General features: G+C 38.5%; 3 protein-coding genes across 3 annotated transcripts in view; 1 reads left to right on the forward strand and 2 right to left on the reverse strand.

Annotated features, from left to right (window-relative positions):
• Window positions 1-3,367, forward strand: part of LOC107564397 (uncharacterized) — a 10,797-nt gene extending 7,430 nt beyond the window's left edge. Inside the window, exon 2 of the mRNA XM_016249481.1 lies at window positions 2,736-3,367. Within this exon, the coding sequence (XP_016104967.1) occupies window positions 2,736-3,367 (632 nt within the window). The remainder of the gene's footprint in view (window positions 1-2,735) is intronic.
• A 3,808-nt stretch (window positions 3,368-7,175) lies between these two features.
• On the reverse strand, window positions 7,176-12,430 carry LOC107564401 (protein YIF1B-like). Its single transcript, XM_016249484.1, has 7 exons — window positions 12,213-12,430; window positions 11,930-12,034; window positions 10,957-11,035; window positions 10,767-10,824; window positions 9,612-9,767; window positions 8,309-8,402; window positions 7,176-7,529 (listed from the first exon to the last, which is right to left on the reverse strand). Exons 1-7 carry the CDS (start codon window positions 12,417-12,419, stop codon window positions 7,374-7,376), a joined length of 855 nt encoding a protein of 284 aa, XP_016104970.1. The 5' UTR covers window positions 12,420-12,430; the 3' UTR covers window positions 7,176-7,373.
• Window positions 12,431-14,733: 2,303 nt separating this feature from the next.
• Window positions 14,734-18,438, reverse strand: part of LOC107564398 (HHIP-like protein 1) — a gene marked incomplete at its 5' end in the record, with an annotated part of 8,297 nt that continues 4,592 nt past the window's right edge. Inside the window, 6 exon segments of the mRNA XM_016249482.1 lie at window positions 14,734-14,870; window positions 15,754-15,836; window positions 16,510-16,591; window positions 16,688-16,833; window positions 17,101-17,227; window positions 18,402-18,438. The exon segment at window positions 18,402-18,438 is cut by the window's right edge and continues 10 nt beyond it. Of these exon segments, the coding sequence (XP_016104968.1) occupies window positions 14,734-14,870; window positions 15,754-15,836; window positions 16,510-16,591; window positions 16,688-16,833; window positions 17,101-17,227; window positions 18,402-18,438 (612 nt within the window).

Below are 18,438 nucleotides of genomic sequence, written 5' to 3' on the forward strand. Positions count from 1 at the left end.
GCGTCGGAGCTCTGTCCGAAGAAGCCTCTAGACCGGACCATCAGTAAGATGGTCACTATGAAGCCATAGAACCAACCAAACCTAATAGGTCCAGTATAGGAGACTATAATGCAGGAAATTTCCCACCTAACCTCGGTCAGGTGGAGAGATGGTGGTTACAGGGGAATTAGGAAGGTGAAGATAAGGGCAGATGTAAGACCCCCGAAGGAAATGAGTAGATACTGAGGTATCACTCTGATCTGGGCAAAAGCACTGACGCCCTGTCTGGAACACATCCCTTAGGTCTTTTACTCACCTTCCTTTGACCCGCGATTCTTCCTACCCCTACCCGCGGGCGGGGGAGGAGCACGAGCCGCGACACTAGCCTTCTGAGCCAGTCTCTGATCCTCAAACTGAGACGGGCTAGGACCCCTGGGTTGTTCGGGCTCAGACCTGGACTTCTATCCCGGTCTTTCAGCCGGTCAGCCTGATATGCTTGGAGCATCACCACCGTGTGCAATGAAGCGACAACCCGACCTGCTGCTGCTGCGTATGCCCTGGCATCCGAGCGAGATGTCAAGGAGGGGAGTCTCTCCTCTCTCCTGACCAGCGTCTCTCTATAGGCGCATCTTCTCATGACCGCTTTTGCGCATCGCCTCGATGTTGGCATAACTTGTATGCTGGAATCGATGGATGCGTGAGGAAAAAACGGCCTCTTCCATTCCATCTCAATCTTTATATGAAAAACAGGAAGAAAGGAAGGCTCACCTGAGCTGGAGGGTTTATGGCCAGAAAAATAACGTTCATCGAGATATTTCGCGACGTCACTTTCTTCACCCGCGGGAAGCAGATGGCTGCCCCTCTTTCCTCGAAAAGATAGACAAACGAGAGCGGAGATTTTTCCCTTGGAAAAAAAAACGCTCGCAGTGCACGCCAATTGCCCCCTCGGAGACATTGCGTCCGTGCTCTTTGCCCAAACAAACAACGCATAGATCGTGTGTGTCATCAGATGTTAAACAACGTCAACACGGATGCACATATCCTTAAATGCTTTGCTAGTGCTCGCCATAATGAGATAAATAGAGATCGCTCTTACCACAGAAATGCACGCTTCAAACAATACAGTCAATGAAGACGAAGAAGAGAATGATGTGTGCTCCCGGCGCCTATTTATACTATAGTCGCACCGGTAGTGACGTCATGGCTGTCGCCGGCCAACGAGTTGGTGTTTTTTCAATGTATGCTTCAGACACAGGTCACGACGAGGCATTCCCCCATAGCGACCCCTAGAGGACGCAGTTCAAAGTTCCCATGAAAGGGAACAGGGAAGTATGGGGGCGATGAGTTGGCAGGCGTGAGACATTGTCACTACTCCAAACACTTTGGGAGTCAAAGATAAATATACAGCACCTGCATTTTCTTTATATTACATTTCTATGGGAAAATGCTAAATCATATAGAATTCACACCCTCATCAAGGTTAAGGTTTGATTGCTTTAGTTAAAATAGCTAACATAGCACATACAATATTTGCATTCAAACACAATAAGGGAAAATATTACTTGTCACTACACTGACTAGCTGACTTAGAATGGCCATAGTTCCTTAAAGTTGGCATGATTGTCTTGGCTAGTTGCATATAACGGCCATGTTGGATTTCTGGTCTAGTGAATGTGGGCATAGACACTCTCGGTTTTGCTAAAAACACAAGTGCAGAGAGCCAGAGAAACCTGAATCTTACCTTTGATATATGTTTACAGGATCTATAATATTATTAATACTAGTAATGTTAATTGAGCCAGTGGCATTTGAAGCTTTACGTATGTTTGGTCATCAGGTGAATGAAATATATAATCCGTATTTGACTTGAACTCATGGTTTGTACTCATACACAATGTCCTGTTCCCTTACCAATTATGTACATGTACAATTATTGTAAATATACAAATATGCTAATATAACTAAAATACAAATTTGCAAAACAACTCCTAAAGGTGCAGGTATGCGCTACTTATAGACACCAGACAGATAATGATTTATGCAAAAGAGGCTCCTAAACTAATTTGTACAAAACAGATACATATTAATTGATAAAAACTAGGGCTTTCAGTCGATTAATCGCACAATGGGGTGGTTAATTAATCTAATTCATCGCATATTAATTGCACATTAAATTTGGCTGAGAAATTACCCACAAAATATAATTTTAAGCCATCATTGTGTTACATGAGAAAAAGCAAGAAATAAATATCAAAAAAAGTAGCTTTACAATTTTTTTTTCTTTCTTAATTTTTTATATTTGGGTGAACAATACATTTAATTAGTTTTTTATTAATATGGATTTTTTTCCAGCTTTTTTAATTAATTAAATCGACTGCCCTAATAAAAACACACAGGGAAATACAAACACCAATCTTTTAACGAATGCAAACATACAATAATTAAATTATGTTAAATTATACAAATACAGTTATAAATAAGGTTACCAAATGAAGTTAATAAAACATACAGAGTCCATAATGCATGTTGAAATCTCTGAGCATCTCGTTTGACAGCCGCAAACATATGATCTTATAGATGTTGTTCCACGCAGAAAAAGAATGTATGCTAATGTGCCCCATGCAATCAGAACAAAATCAACTCTCCGAAAATGTTTTAGTTACTGCACCAAAAAATATTCACATAGTCCCAACAGCAATTAACAGAGTAGCTTCAATAGAGACAACCATAACATTTGTATTCTTTCTTTTCTCTAGGGAAATGTGATGTGAAATATGAGCTACTAGAAAGTGGATCAGAATCAAGGCCTTTTAAGAAGAAGATTTGTGCTCTGAAGATCTTTTATTTTTCTTGCTTTTTATTTGTGCTTTTCTTTATCATCTTCATGTATTTAGAAGAATTCTTTAAAGCACCTTTTACCAAACAAATCTGGCAAAACCATACAAGTAAAGACTCTGATCTGCCAAATCTTCCCCCAAGCACACATTTGCCATTCGTCCAAACACCACACATCCAACACACATCCGCCAGTCCTCCGTCTCCAAAGGCGTGTGGTGTTCAAGTGAAGGACAGGCCTGTGATTAAAGTTGGCCATCTTAACACATATGTGATCGGCTCTTATGTGGATCATCGTTTCAGAGAGAAACAGATAAACACGATCGCCATTGTTCTCCGACATGAGCAGGCGACGTACAGCTGTGTGATGTGCTGCGATGGGAGGAACGTGACGTCGAATGCCGAGTACTCCATTCATTCTGACCACTTCAACTTTGAATACGGCACCGCTACCATCACGTGCCCAATTGACAGCATGTGTTTGACACTGACGCACGTTGCAATCACAGCCAGTGGCGTCTTCTGTCCTGTTTCTCTCACATGGATTTATTAAAGGGTTAGTTCACCCAAAAAAAGAAAATTAGCCCACAAATTACTCACCCTCAAGTCATCCTAGGTGTATATGTCTTTGTGTCTTATGTCTTTATGATTATGAAGGTGTCATGTCAGTCTTATGCACACCCCTTCAAGTAAAGTGTTACCCTTTCTTCTTTCAGATGAATTCAGTCGGAGTTATATTAAATTGTCTTTGATCTTTCAAGCTGTTTTTGTCTTGTCTCCGTCGTGTTAAGAGGTTGTTTTCCCCTGTTTCTCCCACATGGATTTGTTAAAGACTCTGTCCGTTTGACTACCTGCCTCCGTCGTACTCCTTCGAGTTCCTTCGCCTTGCAACCTGTGACAGAAGACAGGACCAAACAAAAACAAAAGAAAGTAAGTGGTGCCCCTTCTCCCCGTTTTTGTTTTCGGTTTTTGAAAGTTTTCTTTTCCCTGTTTTTAACCCCCTCCGATCATGGAAAACGACGCTTATTTCCCTGCCTTAGCAGAGATCTCCCCTTTGTGGAGTATCAAATGACTGCAGCCCCTTTGTGTTCTGGATCGGGGCTAATTACTATCCCACTCTGACCCACCAGACACCATCGAACTTAGCTGGAGGGAAGGGATCCTCCGGTGTCAGAACCAGCTCGCCGTGAAGTCTGCCGGCCGCCGCTGATTCAGCGCTCTTGGATATGGCGCTCCCTCCAGAGTTCTCGGCCCCTATCCTCTCTCCAGAGTCCAGAGTCCAGTCGCCTCTGGCTTGCTTAGTTGGGGACACTTAATTTCCAGCGTTATCGTTGACATGATTGCAAAGATATTATTTAAACTGAGCTGGATGTTGACATCACTGAATTCAATGATGAACTGTCTTTAACTGAAAAATGAGTGTTTACTATTGTCATTTTGCATTATTGACACTATTTTCCTAATTAATGCTGTTCAGTTGCTTTGTCACAATCTGTATTGTTAAAAGCGCTATATAAATAAAGGTGACTTGACTTGACTCCAGAAAGCTCTCCTTCGCGTCCGCTGGTCCAGTCCTACCTTCTTTCGTCTCTTGAGCCCCATGTTTTAGCGAATTCCGCTCCTCCAGCGCGCCACCCAGAATTCCTAATTTTCCTTTTTTTTTTTTTGGGGGGGGGGCATATGCCCATGGCCGAGTCGGCTAAGGTCAGAGGATCCGCCATGGCCTCCTGAGTCCTCTGATCCGCCATGGTCCCCTGAGCTGCCAGCTCCGCCATGGCAACCTGAACTGCCTGCTCCACCATGGCCCCCTGAGCTACCATCTCTGCCCTGGAGGCCCTCCTTGTCTTCACCTAGTTCCTGCGCTGCACCAGCCTCCACGGCGCCTGTCCCCCTCCCCGGAGTAACTGTCACGGTGTGGGACGCCCCTTCCAGGAGGGGGGGAGTAATGTCACGTATGTTCTGTGTTTCTGTTCTTCCTGCCTTGTCCTAGTTTTCCTTTTGTTGCCTGATTAGTTAATTAGTTTCCACCTGTGTTCGTTAATTATCTTATTGGTCCATCGTTTGGTTTTGTATAAATAGCCCTGCCTTTCCTCAGTTTGTCTGTCCTGTTTCTCTCACATGGATTTATTAAAGGGTTAGTTCACCCAAAAAAAGAAAATTAGCCCACAAATTACTCACCCTCAAGTCATCCTAGGTGTATATGTCTTTGTGTCTTATGTCTTTATGATTATGAAGGTGTCATGTCAGTCTTATGCACACCCCTTCAAGTAAAGTGTTACCCTTTCTTCTTTCAGATGAATTCAGTCGGAGTTATATTAAATTGTCTTTGATCTTTCAAGCTGTTTAATGCCACTCAGCAGGTGTTGCATGCATCAGTCCAAAATAAGTTAAATAAAAAGCACCCATCCATTAAAAAAAGTGTCTCCCACGGCTCCGGGGGGTGAACAAAGGCCTCCTGTAGCGAATCGATGCATTTTTGTAAGAAAAATATCCATATTCAAAACGTAATCACTTTAATGTAGTTTGCACCAACAGTCCTACACGGCAGCAGCTCAGGGCAGATGACGTATGAGTTCAGCATTGCGCATGTGCCGAAGAGTCTCGTGAAAACCAACATATGTTTACAGGATCAAAGGAAGCAAAGATTCCTTATTTTAGCAAAGGAAAACCAGTCTCCTCTTGGCTTATATCGAAGTCCTCCGTCATTCTTTATAAATCTTCGTTTTGTACTTCTAATTAGTGACTGGTGTTTTGTTTTGATCTCTCCCATGCACTTCCGTGTTCGTCACTTCTGAGCGGCGCATGCGCAAAGCCGACCTCATACGTCATCCGCACAGAGCTGCTTCCGTGTAGGACTGTTGGCGCAATCTACATTAAAGTGATTATGTTTTGAATATGGATATTTTTCTAAGTTATATTTTTGCAAACTGTAAAATCCATTTCATACCAAAAATAAAATTACTATGCCTCAGCCTGAAGAAAGCTCCTCTGCACTTACTCCCAATTTCTCAACATTGGGACAGGAGAGCTGTCAGTGAATGAATTGGAAAACAAAGTAACTTGTGTAACATCTTTGATAAAGAATCTCAGATATTTTGTTGTAAATTTAAAAGTAATGCATTGCTTTATTTAAAAAAAGTAATCCGATTATGTAACTTGTGCTACTTGTAATGCGTTACCAACAACACTGATGATAATATATTAAAGTAACATGATAACCCAGCGGGCACATAGATATCAGTTTGACGTCATATATTAGTCAAGATGCTGTAACATCATTTTAAATTCAGTTTGGACGACAATTTCTTCCAGTGGTAATTGGGTGAAAATAGGAAGTTAATCACACACTGAAATTGGTTTACTATATATGTAGGCCAATATATTTGGTGTTCAATTTACATCAAATCATGCCAAGTTTTTGATGTCAGTTTGATTTGCCTACTTGACCTGTCTTTTCAACATCAATTGCCCTTTGGGAACAAAGACATAATGGACATGACGGCTAAGAAAAAAAAACAATAACTCAGGATGAAGGTACTTTATATTAACGTATAAAGGTTAATTGTTTAAGCTTGATTTGATTTTGCATGTGCAATATGTTTCTTTAACATACCCCTTTTTTCTGCATTGTTTCATGACTATTTGTAAAGCATCTGTTAGTGTGTCAACAAGGTACTTGAAAGAAAATATGGCAATTCAGTGCAACTGCACAACAGTCATGTACACTGTACGGTTTGATGAAACCAAGAAAACCTACAAACCTGCAGGGAGTAGATTTGAAACTGAGATTAAATACTAGTTTATACTTTGTCATATCCTTTCTTGTGCACTTCTGTCCATCGACAGAAATTCAACTATAACAATCTTTTAGGATTCAAGGCAAGACACTCAGTTAAAAGTTTTGCCATTTTTAACTGAAAGACATGATTACACAGACAAATGTTTTGGATTACAAGTTTTCTGAAATGGTATGTTTAAATATGCAAATGAGGTATTGCCTAATAAAACACAAAACTGTGTTTTTATTGACGTATTGATGGTTTTTACAGAAGGGATTTTGGATTCCTCTTTTTATCATTCCATAAATCAGAAAATACTGAAAAACAGACAGAAAAAAGTAAATTTTCACCATGTTTTTAAGGAATAAAATGTTCAGTGTGAATGATATATGAACAAACCCCTCAGTAAAAATTTTCACAATATAGGAATAAACCTGTGAAGTTGTATATTTGAGCAAGCAGATATTGTAAGTAAAATTACAGATGCAAATGCAATAAAATAAAATAAAACACTTACATTGTATTTCTTATCCCATAGTCTGAAAGAAGAAAAGTTATGGAAGCAAAATTAACCAGTGCATGAAAAAAAGAGAAGGAAAAAAAAAAAAAAAAGCACAAACCAAAGACATAGAAAAGACCGCTGGGCAATTACAGTTCAGGTAATTCACGCTGTGCTGTGAGGCTGCACAATGTGTGTCCATTGGTTTATTACGTGTGTGCAAATAGGCTCGAGTCTCTAGTCGTTTGCGACTGCTGCGGTAGAAACGACACCTGTGGCTCTTATCTGACCAGATGAAAGGTCAGCCAGTACATGAACACGGGCTGCGCTGTAGCGATGGCCATCGTCAGGTACATTCGCAGCTGGTTTTTGGCTCCTCGCACTAACCGTCCCTCTGCAGCTGCTTCAGACAGAATCTTTAACCGCACTGTACGAATCTGAAACGGAAAGAAGCTGCTTCACATCTTGAGATCAGATCCTAAATGAGATTCAAACTGAATTATGCAGTACAATTTAGACACTCAAACATATGCTGTAATGCTAACTTAATATTCAATACATATGGGGCTGCAGTCATTTGATCAAAAATACAGAAAAAGTAATATTGTGCAATATTATAACAATGCAAAATAGCTGTTTTCTATGTGAATATATTGTTAAACTGTAATTTATTTCTATGATCAAAGCTGAATTTCCAGCATCATTACTCCACTCTTCAGTGTCACATGATCTTTCAGAAATCATTCTAATATACCGATTTGCTGCTCGAGAAACATTTCTGATTATTATCAGAAATATTGCTTCATATTTTTGTGGAAACCGTGATTCATTTTATTTATTTATTTGATGAATAGAAAGCTCACAAGTTCATTTGTAACATTATAGATGTATTTACTGTCACTTTTGACCAACTAAATGCATGCTTGATGAATTTTTTATTTAAAATATTACTAATATTACTATTATTGTTACTTTGGAAATTGCTTTACTTTCACATGGCAGTTCCTGCGTGTAACTGGAGCGATACATAGAGAGTGAATTCTTTGAGCATTCGCAGTGTGTAATGCACAGTCAAATTACAGAGTTTGAATAAAACAACACTTGCTAATATAAAGATTGTTGGGAATAACAGAAACACGTCCACCTGGCGGTATGAACAGCAAAATGAAGAACATATTTGCTTTGAAATGACAGCTCTGTATCTCTCAATACGCACCGTAAAAACAAAAGTAGAGACGCAGCACCAGAGCAGTGAGAGGTAATATCCCATCCGGCCGAACAGAAGTCCTGCTAACACTTCCACAAACATCCTGAGCAAACAAGCACAGCAAGAATTCACACAGTAGTATTTATTTCGAAGAAAATGTACACTGTATGAAATTCATTCATCACACATTCAGCGTCTGTAAGCTTTTTTTCAGGCAGGGACTTGGACTTGGTTTGAATACCTTTAAAACCACACAGCTGGCACTTGATACAGTTTAGAGTAAACTAGGCTTGCAGTAATACTGCTTAGAGAAGGTATGAGGGCAGTACTGGTATGAAATTATACACTGATTTAACATTGGAAATGGATTATGAATGAAACTCAACAACAACAGATCCTATATTAATATTTGAACGGATAGAATAACCATACATTTTTGGTTTTTGGTTAAATTAATCCTTTTCACTTTTAGTTAAAATTAATCAAATGAAATTCTAAAGATTACTCAATAGCACCACCTAGAGTCCAAACACTGGCAGAATCAGTTTGAACATTTAAAAATTATGATATTGTTGCAAGAATTAGGCCTGTCGCAATAATCAATATATCGACTTGTCGCGCAATATATGTACGTGACCTCAATCATTTTTGGTGACGCAATATATCGCCCATTATATTTACTTAAACATTAATGTCACCGTGTTTTTTACATTCCACTTGCGTCTGTGTCTTCTGCAGCTTCTCGTGCATAACGTGGTGTAGTCATGAGGTGCTCGTTCAAATTAAAAACATGCTTCTACAAACAAAGCTTCATCTGCAGATATGGTCTTGTTTAGGGATCTGTGTCTCTGTGCATGCACACATCTGACTGCTGAGTAGTGCTTGTGTTTCTCAGCAATAGTGTGCAGCTTTCATTTACAGAGGAAAGAAGGTCTGGGGAAAATCTGTAGATGGAAAACTCTCCATAAAAGTGCATTTTTCTTTTTTTTGTACTTTGCACTTTTTGTTAGAAAATGTTTATTTACTATTTATTCCAATTTTTTAAGGTATCTAATATTTTGATACTTAATTTCCATGATCTAAATATTCTTAAAAATTAAAAGTTTGTTGTCATTTGGAAGTGTGTGGGCCTTCTTGCATTTATTATGCTGTTACATTATGAGTATATATTCAGTGGCATAAAATGGTCTTTAAAATGACAATAATAGCGCTTATCGCAATTATTTCTGGGGCAATATATCGCACAACCAAAAGTTGTTATCGTGACAGGCCTAGCAAGAATAGGCTAAAAACCGAAAACTAATGGCCTTACCCAACGTATTTGTATCCAGAAAAGGCCACCAGGTCGATGGTGGTGAGGTCAGTGTGAACCGTTACCAGATACAGACTGAGAAGAACAGCCAAAACCTCAATGATGAGCCACACCAACGCCGAGCTGGCCTGAATGCCCAAGATCTCTGGAGAAAACCTGGAAACAAGAACAGAGAAGAGAAAACCAGGCAGAAAAATGTCAAAAACAGAGAACAGTAAGGTCAAGAGCAGTCAGGACAATTGCAGGAAGTCTCCGCATTTTCTCCTTTTCCTCTGAAACGTCTGCATCATTAAAACACAGTTCCTCGACGTGACAATACATCTGACAAATGAAGCTTCGCGGCTTGGTAAACAATCATATAGTGATTATTCAGATCATCTGAGCTCTTCTGCCGATATAAGAGTCTTTTCTTTTATTTTCAATATATTTTTAAGAACTCCCTCTTGTATAAAAACACATTTACAATATATTATTGTAATATACCACTGAATAATAATAATTAAAAAAATAATCATATACATATATATGTTTTTAGTATTGAGTTTTAGTATAATTTTGGAAATGTCTTCATGTTAACATGGCAGTTTCTGTGTATAACTGGGTAATTAAAAAAACAAAGAAGGAAAGATAAAAAGATCATTTGATCCTTGTGAAAAAGAAGTGTGCTTAATTGTATTGAATGTGCACTTATACTTTACATCTTAAAATTATATATATATATATATATATATATATATATATATATATATAAAGTAGTACTTGTAGATAATATAATAATAATGAAATATAAGGGTACTTAAGTGGCTTAAAGAGAGACACTTTCATGTCTATGTTTATTAACACTTAAGTAGTCTTTTAAAAAGTGCACTTTGTAATAATGTCAAAATTAAAGTTTTACTTTAAAGTACATTTGAAATCATTATGCTTTAATAATCAATTCTTGCAAATGCTTTGAGCATTCATAGTGTGTAAGTAAAATGGAGAAACTAAACACTTATTATCTAAAAACATTGAGCCAAAGGGGCTCAAGGGCAGATCTTTACCAGCTAGAATAATGTTGTGTGATGAATGCGTGCACTAACAGCAGTGCGATGCCGGCTCACAGGCTGTACATTCTCACAGTATCAGCTGTAGATAAGAGTTCAGCGCTCTTACCGGTTCTGTGTGCCCAGAGCCAGTCCTGCTACCAGGATATACGTAATGAAACCCATCACTGCGGAGTCAGAACGAAACATACGCATGCATGTAATAAACATCTCCATGACTGTACGCTCCCTCATGAATATGCAACAACAGCATGTTTAAATTGTGCAAAACATTAGAAACATATGGTTTGGAGTCATACCGGGAATGTAGAGATCGGGGGCGTTGACATCAAACCGCGGGGCGACTGGAGTGTCCTGCTGATAGCTCACGTCCCAGTTCTACAGAGAGCAGGACATCACACAAACATTCATTCAGAAATCAATCAATGAAAAAGAGTCCATATGGCTTGTGTGCTATACGCAGCATTTTCTGAGCAACACAGTCTTCAAAACATCTCCTTTTTGAGTTCCATGGCAGAAAGCAAATGAAGGGTTTGGGAAAAACATAAGTATGTGATTTCTGCTTGTTTATTAATTTTGTAATGCCATGTTAGCATCAAGGCTATTCACATGGCAAACACAAGGTCAGCATTATAATCCATAGAATTTTACATTACTATATAAAACATTTTAATTTGACATAAGACAATTCAGGCGAAACATCCACTTAAACATGCTTCTGAATAAAAACGTTTTCGGGCAGTTTTATAAAAATAGGATAAGATTTTTTTTATGTTTTTACAGAAGACTCTTCTGCTCACCGAGGCTGCATTTATTTGATCAAAGATACAGTAAAATCAGTAATATTTTGAAATATAATAACAATTTAAAAGAGCTGTTTTCTATGTGAATATATGTTAAACTGTAATGTATTTCTGTGATGCGCAGCTGTATTTTCAGCATCATTCCTCCAGTCTTCAGTGTCACATGATCTTCAGAAATCAGTATAATATGCTGATTTATTATCAATGTTGAAAACAGTTTTGCCGCTTCAGATTGTTTTTAGAACCCGTGATATTTTTTCAGGATTATTTGATGAATAAAACGTTAAAAAGAACAGCATTTATTCAAAATAGAAATCTTTTGTAATAATATACACTATGACTGTTCAAGTAGTTTGGGGTCAGTATTTATTTTTTCCAACAAGGATGTGTTAAATTGATAAAAAGTGATAATAAAGACTTGCACAAGGGTACCTATTGCAACTGTGTAGGTCTGTAAATGTGGTCTTACGTCATGCATGTACGGAAACACCAGCAGTCCAAGCTTCTTGCCCACATATACAGTGTCTACTGCAAAATAGTACTTCAGCTTCGAGATGGGGACGAACCGATCCAGCTGGGAACCAAAAGAGAAACAAGTACTCCAAAGATAATAACATAGTTCATCAAAAATACAGAATCAAGCCTGCGGCGGCTCTGGAAGAAAACAACACAGGCGTGCTCTTCTGCAGCACAGCAAACACACAGACGTCCGCACTCAATGAAAGGACTTGATGTGGCGAGGCATGACGTACGTTCTTGTCCATCATCTCTTTGCCGTGGGAGGCCAGGCTGCTGCCGTAGGCCATGGCGAGGTTAGACATGGGGTGTGAGAGCAAAGCCTGTCCCGGATACACATCAGGGCCTTGTCCCACACCGCTGTGCTCGTGTCTGTTCCCTCCAGCGCTGGTGTCGTCAAATAACAGACTGGGGTCACCGGGGTCCATCGGGGTCCCTCGCATCCTGACCTCCGGCTCTAGAACACAAACAGCCACATCTACGTCAGCTATCATCCATATTACTGTAAATGTTGGCAAAAGCCCACAGCAGACAGTCACAACACTATGGAGGACGAAACCTGCAAAAACAATAAATAAATAAATACGCAAATAAATAAATAAATGTGTGCATAAATACACGTATTCTTGTTTAAATACATAAATAAATAATTATACATGTGATGAAAGTTAGGCAAATGAATAAAATAAATTGGTGGGCAAATGGAAAATGTTTAAGGAAATGCTAAACTCATCCTAAATGTTTTCCTTTGATCACTGAATGTAGTTCTGCATTTATTTTTCCTCTGCGCAACATGCTAATGAGAGGGTGTTAATTATGCAAGAGTAGGCGGATCGTGCGTGAGCGCTTGCCTGCGCATGCGTATTAACTTCATCAGTCAAGGGGACTGATTATTACCATTTTCATAGAGTTAGTTATAATCACGAGAGAGCTAAATCATAAAAGAGTGGCCAATGTAAAATATTAATGCTTACATAGCTCTTAATTGCAATACTGAACCGTTATTTGCTTATTAAACATACTTTTGTCGCCTGTATTTTCTGTTCTGATAACTAAAGGGAAAAAAACGTCTGTTCCTCGATTAAACCACTTCATAGCAGTCGTCTCACGATGACCGTGGGATACTTTACTCACACGTTTAATTATTTCTATATGTATTTAAACAAGAATTTGTGTATTTATGCACACATTTATTTATTTATTTGCGTATTTATTTATTTATTGTTTTTGCAGGTTTCGTCCTCCATAGTGTTGTGACTGTCTGCTGTGGGCTTTTGCCAACATTTACAGTAATATGGATGATAGCTGACGTAGATGTGGCTGTTTGTGTTCTAGAGCCGGAGGTCAGGATGCGAGGGACCCCGATGGACCCCGGTGACCCCAGTCTGTTATTTGACGACACCAGCGCTGGAGGGAACAGACACGAGCACAGCGGTGTGGGACAAGGCCCTGATGTGTATCCGGGACAGGCTTTGCTCTCACACCCCATGTCTAACCTCGCCATGGCCTACGGCAGCAGCCTGGCCTCCCACGGCAAAGAGATGATGGACAAGAACGTACGTCATGCCTCGCCACATCAAGTCCTTTCATTGAGTGCGGACGTCTGTGTGTTTGCTGTGCTGCAGAAGAGCACGCCTGTGTTGTTTTCTTCCAGAGCCGCCGCAGGCTTGATTCGTGTGTCTGAACAAAAGAATGCCCCTAACGAAGGACTGTAACTGTCTAATGGTAATGTATGGTGTTACACTTCATAAAACAGGAAAAAGTTAGAATTAGCAGGAAATCTGACTCTATGTTGCGATTGAACAGGACGTCACGTGCATAAATACCTATTTAATTACAAATGATCTAATTAACATGCTGAAATGAACGTTGCTTGCAGAAAGACAGCAAAACCAGCATAAGCTGACTTGCTTAGCCCGGGGCGAAATCATGAAGTCATGATTGTAGTGCTGAAGTTTCAGGGTTGCCAGGATATTTAAAAAAGAAACACCCAATTGTTACTACAAACTAGCGCTGGATAACCGCGGACTTGGCAACACGGTGAAGTTGCGCAGGCGCTGTGAGGGGGGACAGGGGGACTGGATTCGCCGGAACACCGGTAACGAAACTAAAATGAACAAGACATCTAGAGAGGAAGAGCCAATGACATCACGTCCGGGTTATGCACACGGCTTGGAAGATTTTCTTCATTTTGCAAACATGTGTTTATAACACATACAACCTATTATATCGTGTTGTTGTTGTAATGTTAAATGGTGCATGCTGTCATTTTATCTCAGTCATTTCATTGATGTTTGACTTTTGGTATAATGTTATTTATAGTTAAGTAGCCTATATATTTTTCTAAAAAGAAATATTTTTTTTGTTTTGTTTAATAAAATTGTATCAGTGATGGGAAAGCTAGTGTCACAATCATCGGTCATGCACAAACGGCATCTTAATCAGGCATTTCGGGGGAAATTATAGATCCATATTCCTATGAAATATGAGATATTCTTATGAAAATGTTGCCAAGTTATTACTCCCATTATTACACATTCATATGCAAATTAGATGCAATGTTTAGATAAATTGTATAGAATGAGAAACCCAATTTATGGACATTTTATGCACATATTGCATAAAGCAAAATAGGATATTAAATCATTCTTGTTATATCTTTTATAACACAGTTGAGAATCATCTTTGTACAAAGTCTGGCTAAAAATAGCCTGAAACCTAAAAACTGATTGGTGAAGGAAAACATAAAACATTGTTTTAGCCTCGGACGGTGGTCGCTGGAGGAACCCGGCGGGTGGTCATTTGTGGTACTTGTGGTCGTGGGGTCGCACTGGGTTTGGTGGGTTTTGGTTTGGGAATGGCAGTTGTTGAGGGTTTTTTGTTAATTACATACTCTGTGAAACAAAAAGATAGTGTCAATAAACTACGAACACTTTAACAGAGTACCTCAAGACGATTGGAATTCTGACTGAAATAGTGATTGTGATTCAAAATGCGATTAAAAAACAATTACAGGTTTGCTTGTTTGTAGGGCTGCACAATTTGGCCCACATTTTGTGATTCCACATCAATACGGTTATAAAATAATAAAATGTTACATAAATAACAATAATGAAAATAATAATTATTATTAGTATTACTACCACATGTAATATATAATAATCTTATATATTAATAATACTTATATTATTATTGCTACAAAAAATACTAAATAAGAAATATTACTATTGTAATATATCACTGAAAAATAAAAAAATAAGTGTTTAAGAAAAATCATATAATAATGATAATTTAATTTTATATACAACAGCAAAATTACAATACTAATATTTATGGCTGTCTTCATTTCTTCATTTTCAAACATTAAATATTTTATTTTTAAAACATTGAAATGTTAATTTTGGTCAAAAACTGCAGGGAGCACTTAAGGCTTCTCGTTATCAGTTTGTGAAGATGTCTTGCAAGTTGTGTTCCCAAACGCACGTTAAAGCAACTCAAACGCAGATCAGAAGCAGAGATGGAGATCATGTGAAGCAGAAGTTACTGTGAATAGAGATGCTGAAAACACTGGATCATGAGATGCTCATGTGTAAATGAACACTGTGCCACGCATCGCTCTGGAACACGCACCACATATTTATTCAATTAAATCACAGCCTTTACAACTGAATAATCGCACTAAACCATATCACAGTGGTTGTATTTTTATTAGTCATACAGCGCTACTCAAGACACACACCTCCAATGGGATAAAGGAATGTTTACTGGCTCTCTTACCTTCTTTAGGACTGAAATGAATCAGTTTGCCCTTTATGTTGACTGGAGTGGGCTTGAAGTTGCATTTTCCTGGAGGAGCCCTCCTAAAGAGTGAAAACAAAAAGGTCCAACTGTTTATTTCACAGCTGTTGTAATCAAAAGTGCAAACACAAACCTTTACACCCTACAGTGCATAATAGGGTAAACATTACTATTAGTATTGCTCATGTGAGTGAATAAATGACAGGGTTGTTGTTTTCTGCAAACTAGTCCTTTAATATTGCTTGGGAAAAGCAGTCTCACTTGATTCTGGGATATTGTGAGAGGTATTTTGGTATACCACTCAAGGATTCAAAAGTTTGCGGTCAGCAAGAAAAATAGAGTAAAAACAGTAGAATTGTGAAATATTATTACAAATTCAAAACAGCTGTTTTCTATGTGATTTTCTGTTCAAATGTAATTTATTCCTGTGATCAAAGCTGAATTTCCAGCATCATTACTCCAGTCTTCAGTGTCACATGATCTTCAGAAATCAGTATAATATGCTGCTCTGCTGCTCGAGAAACATTTCTGATTATTATCAATGTTGAAAACAGTCGTGCTGCCCAATATTTTTGTGGAAATTGATTCATTTTATTTTCCAGGATACTCTGATAAATAGAAAGTTCAAAAGAACAGCATTTATTTGAAATAGAAATCATTATAAATGCTTTTACTGTCACTTTTGAACAATTTAACGTTCCCTTTCTGAATGAAAGTGCACATCTGTATGTATACCTGGAAGGATCCACTATCTTGTACACGACTCCTGCTCTGGCTATGGCGCTGGCCGCTCCAGTCGCAAGGAAGTAGAGCTCTCCTGAAACACAGACGGCAGAGATGAGTGTGTTACACTGAAGAACGATATAAAGATATTCACATGAAGCAGTCAAACACAGAGCTGCTCTCATGTTACCTGCCTCATCTTCACCAAATGATATGATGTACTTGTAGTAGCTGTTTATTAGTTTAGGGAAACTGCACGTTTTGTCAGCGCCCATGCAAATCTCCTTATAGCTCCATTTTCCAGTCGCAGGGTTCTCCTTTAGGGACATCAGTCGCCTAGGATGCATAGAACGGGAGGAGCGTGATTTAATCAGTAAACATGTAAGACATGTAAGACATTACAAAGACTGCAAGTAACGCATTGAATTCAATGTGAAAATTTTAAGTACAAAGACTGAAATGGTGTTTTCTTGTAAAACGTACAATAAATCTTCGTTTTATTTACATCTTCAAAATTTTCAGTGTATTCTTGTTTATAATTTGTTATACTGAATGTACGTAATTCATCAAGTAAGGTCCATAAAGTAGAGAATACATACGTACCCGCTCATAAAATCCCCAAAGATATACAGGCCATTAAGATTGGGCATCTGGCAGCCTCTGTAGATGTAGCCGCCAGTGACAGACTTGCCGATTTTATGTGGGTAAGCAAAAATTGGAAGGATATCATCTTTGGAAAAAAGTGAAAACAAAAAGTTTAGATGTTTACTCTCATGTACTCTTCAAATCTCAACTGAAACAACAGCAGTATGTGAAAACTGGGGCTGGATTCATGAAAATCTTCCCAAGAAAGGTTAACTTGTGAATTATTTTCTTAACTATGTACATTTTAATGAGAATACAATTACAGGCTGCTGTGTGGTTTGATTATATACTAGCCTGCATGTGAGATTGCCTCATCTACTGCAACAAATTCAATACTTCAACACTGATCAATTGTTTTTTGAAAGTGCATGAAATGTGTTAACAGCTTTAACTGTCAGAAGTTACTTGGTTAACTTGTAATTTGACATGGAGGAATAGAAAACAACAGTAAGCAATAATAATATTTGAAACAACCTTATAAATTCCTTAAATGCATGCTCTTTTGGGATTTATGACGAGATTCAAGGAAAACGAAACTGTATTCATCATCAGGCCAAACTCATCCAAGATGTAGATGAGTTTGTTTCTTCATCAGATTTGGAGAAATTTAGCATTGCATCAGTGTCTCAGCAATGGATGCTCTGCAGTGAATGGGTGCCGTCAGAAGGAGAGTCCAAACAGCTGATAAAAATATCACAATAATCCACAGCACTCCAGTCCATCAGTTAACATCTGGAGAAGACAAAAGCTGAAACACATCCAGCATTAAGATGGTTTTAACTAAAATATGAGTCTATAATCCATAATAGCGTTTCCTCCAGTGAAAAAGTGGTCTGATCTGAATCAGATCAAGCACCGTTTACAAGACAAATCAAAACTATTTTGGAAAGAAGCACAGGTTTAAAAACTTCTCCAGATGTTAACTGATGGACTGGAGTGCTGAGGATTATTGTGATGTTTTTATCAGCTGTTTGGACTCTCATTCTGACGGCACCCATTCACTGCAGAGCATCCATTGCTGAGACACTGATGCAATGCTACATTTCTCCAAATCTGATCAAGAAACAAACTCATCTACATCCTAACTGGCCTAAGGGTCAGTACATTTCCAGCAGATTTTCATTAGGAGAACTATTCCCTGAAAGAATTAGAACAATATAAGAAGAATATAGTAATTAATTTTACTCTTCAATCTGGCCCCTGGCCCCCAAATCAACCTACGCTAAACATAAATAGCCACATTTGAAAGGTGTGCTTACCGAGTGACGAGTTGGTGCAGAGTTTTTTGTCGTAACA

The sequence above is a fragment of the Sinocyclocheilus grahami genome, unplaced genomic scaffold (genome assembly GCF_001515645.1).
Source record: "Sinocyclocheilus grahami isolate Dianchi unplaced genomic scaffold, SAMN03320097.WGS_v1.1 scaffold931.1, whole genome shotgun sequence".
NCBI classification, from domain to species: Eukaryota; Metazoa; Chordata; class Actinopteri; order Cypriniformes; family Cyprinidae; genus Sinocyclocheilus; species Sinocyclocheilus grahami.

Coding starts and splice junctions, on each gene's coding strand:
- LOC107564401 (XM_016249484.1), bottom strand. CDS start 12,419: ATGCGAGGGACCCCGATGGACCCCGGTGACCCCAGTCTGTTATTTGAC. Junction 11,036..11,929: donor TGTTTCCGTACATGCATGAC/GTAAGACCACAT, acceptor TGCTCTCTGTAG/AACTGGGACGTGAGCTATCA. Junction 10,825..10,956: donor CCCCGATCTCTACATTCCCG/GTATGACTCCAA, acceptor CTGACTCCGCAG/TGATGGGTTTCATTACGTAT.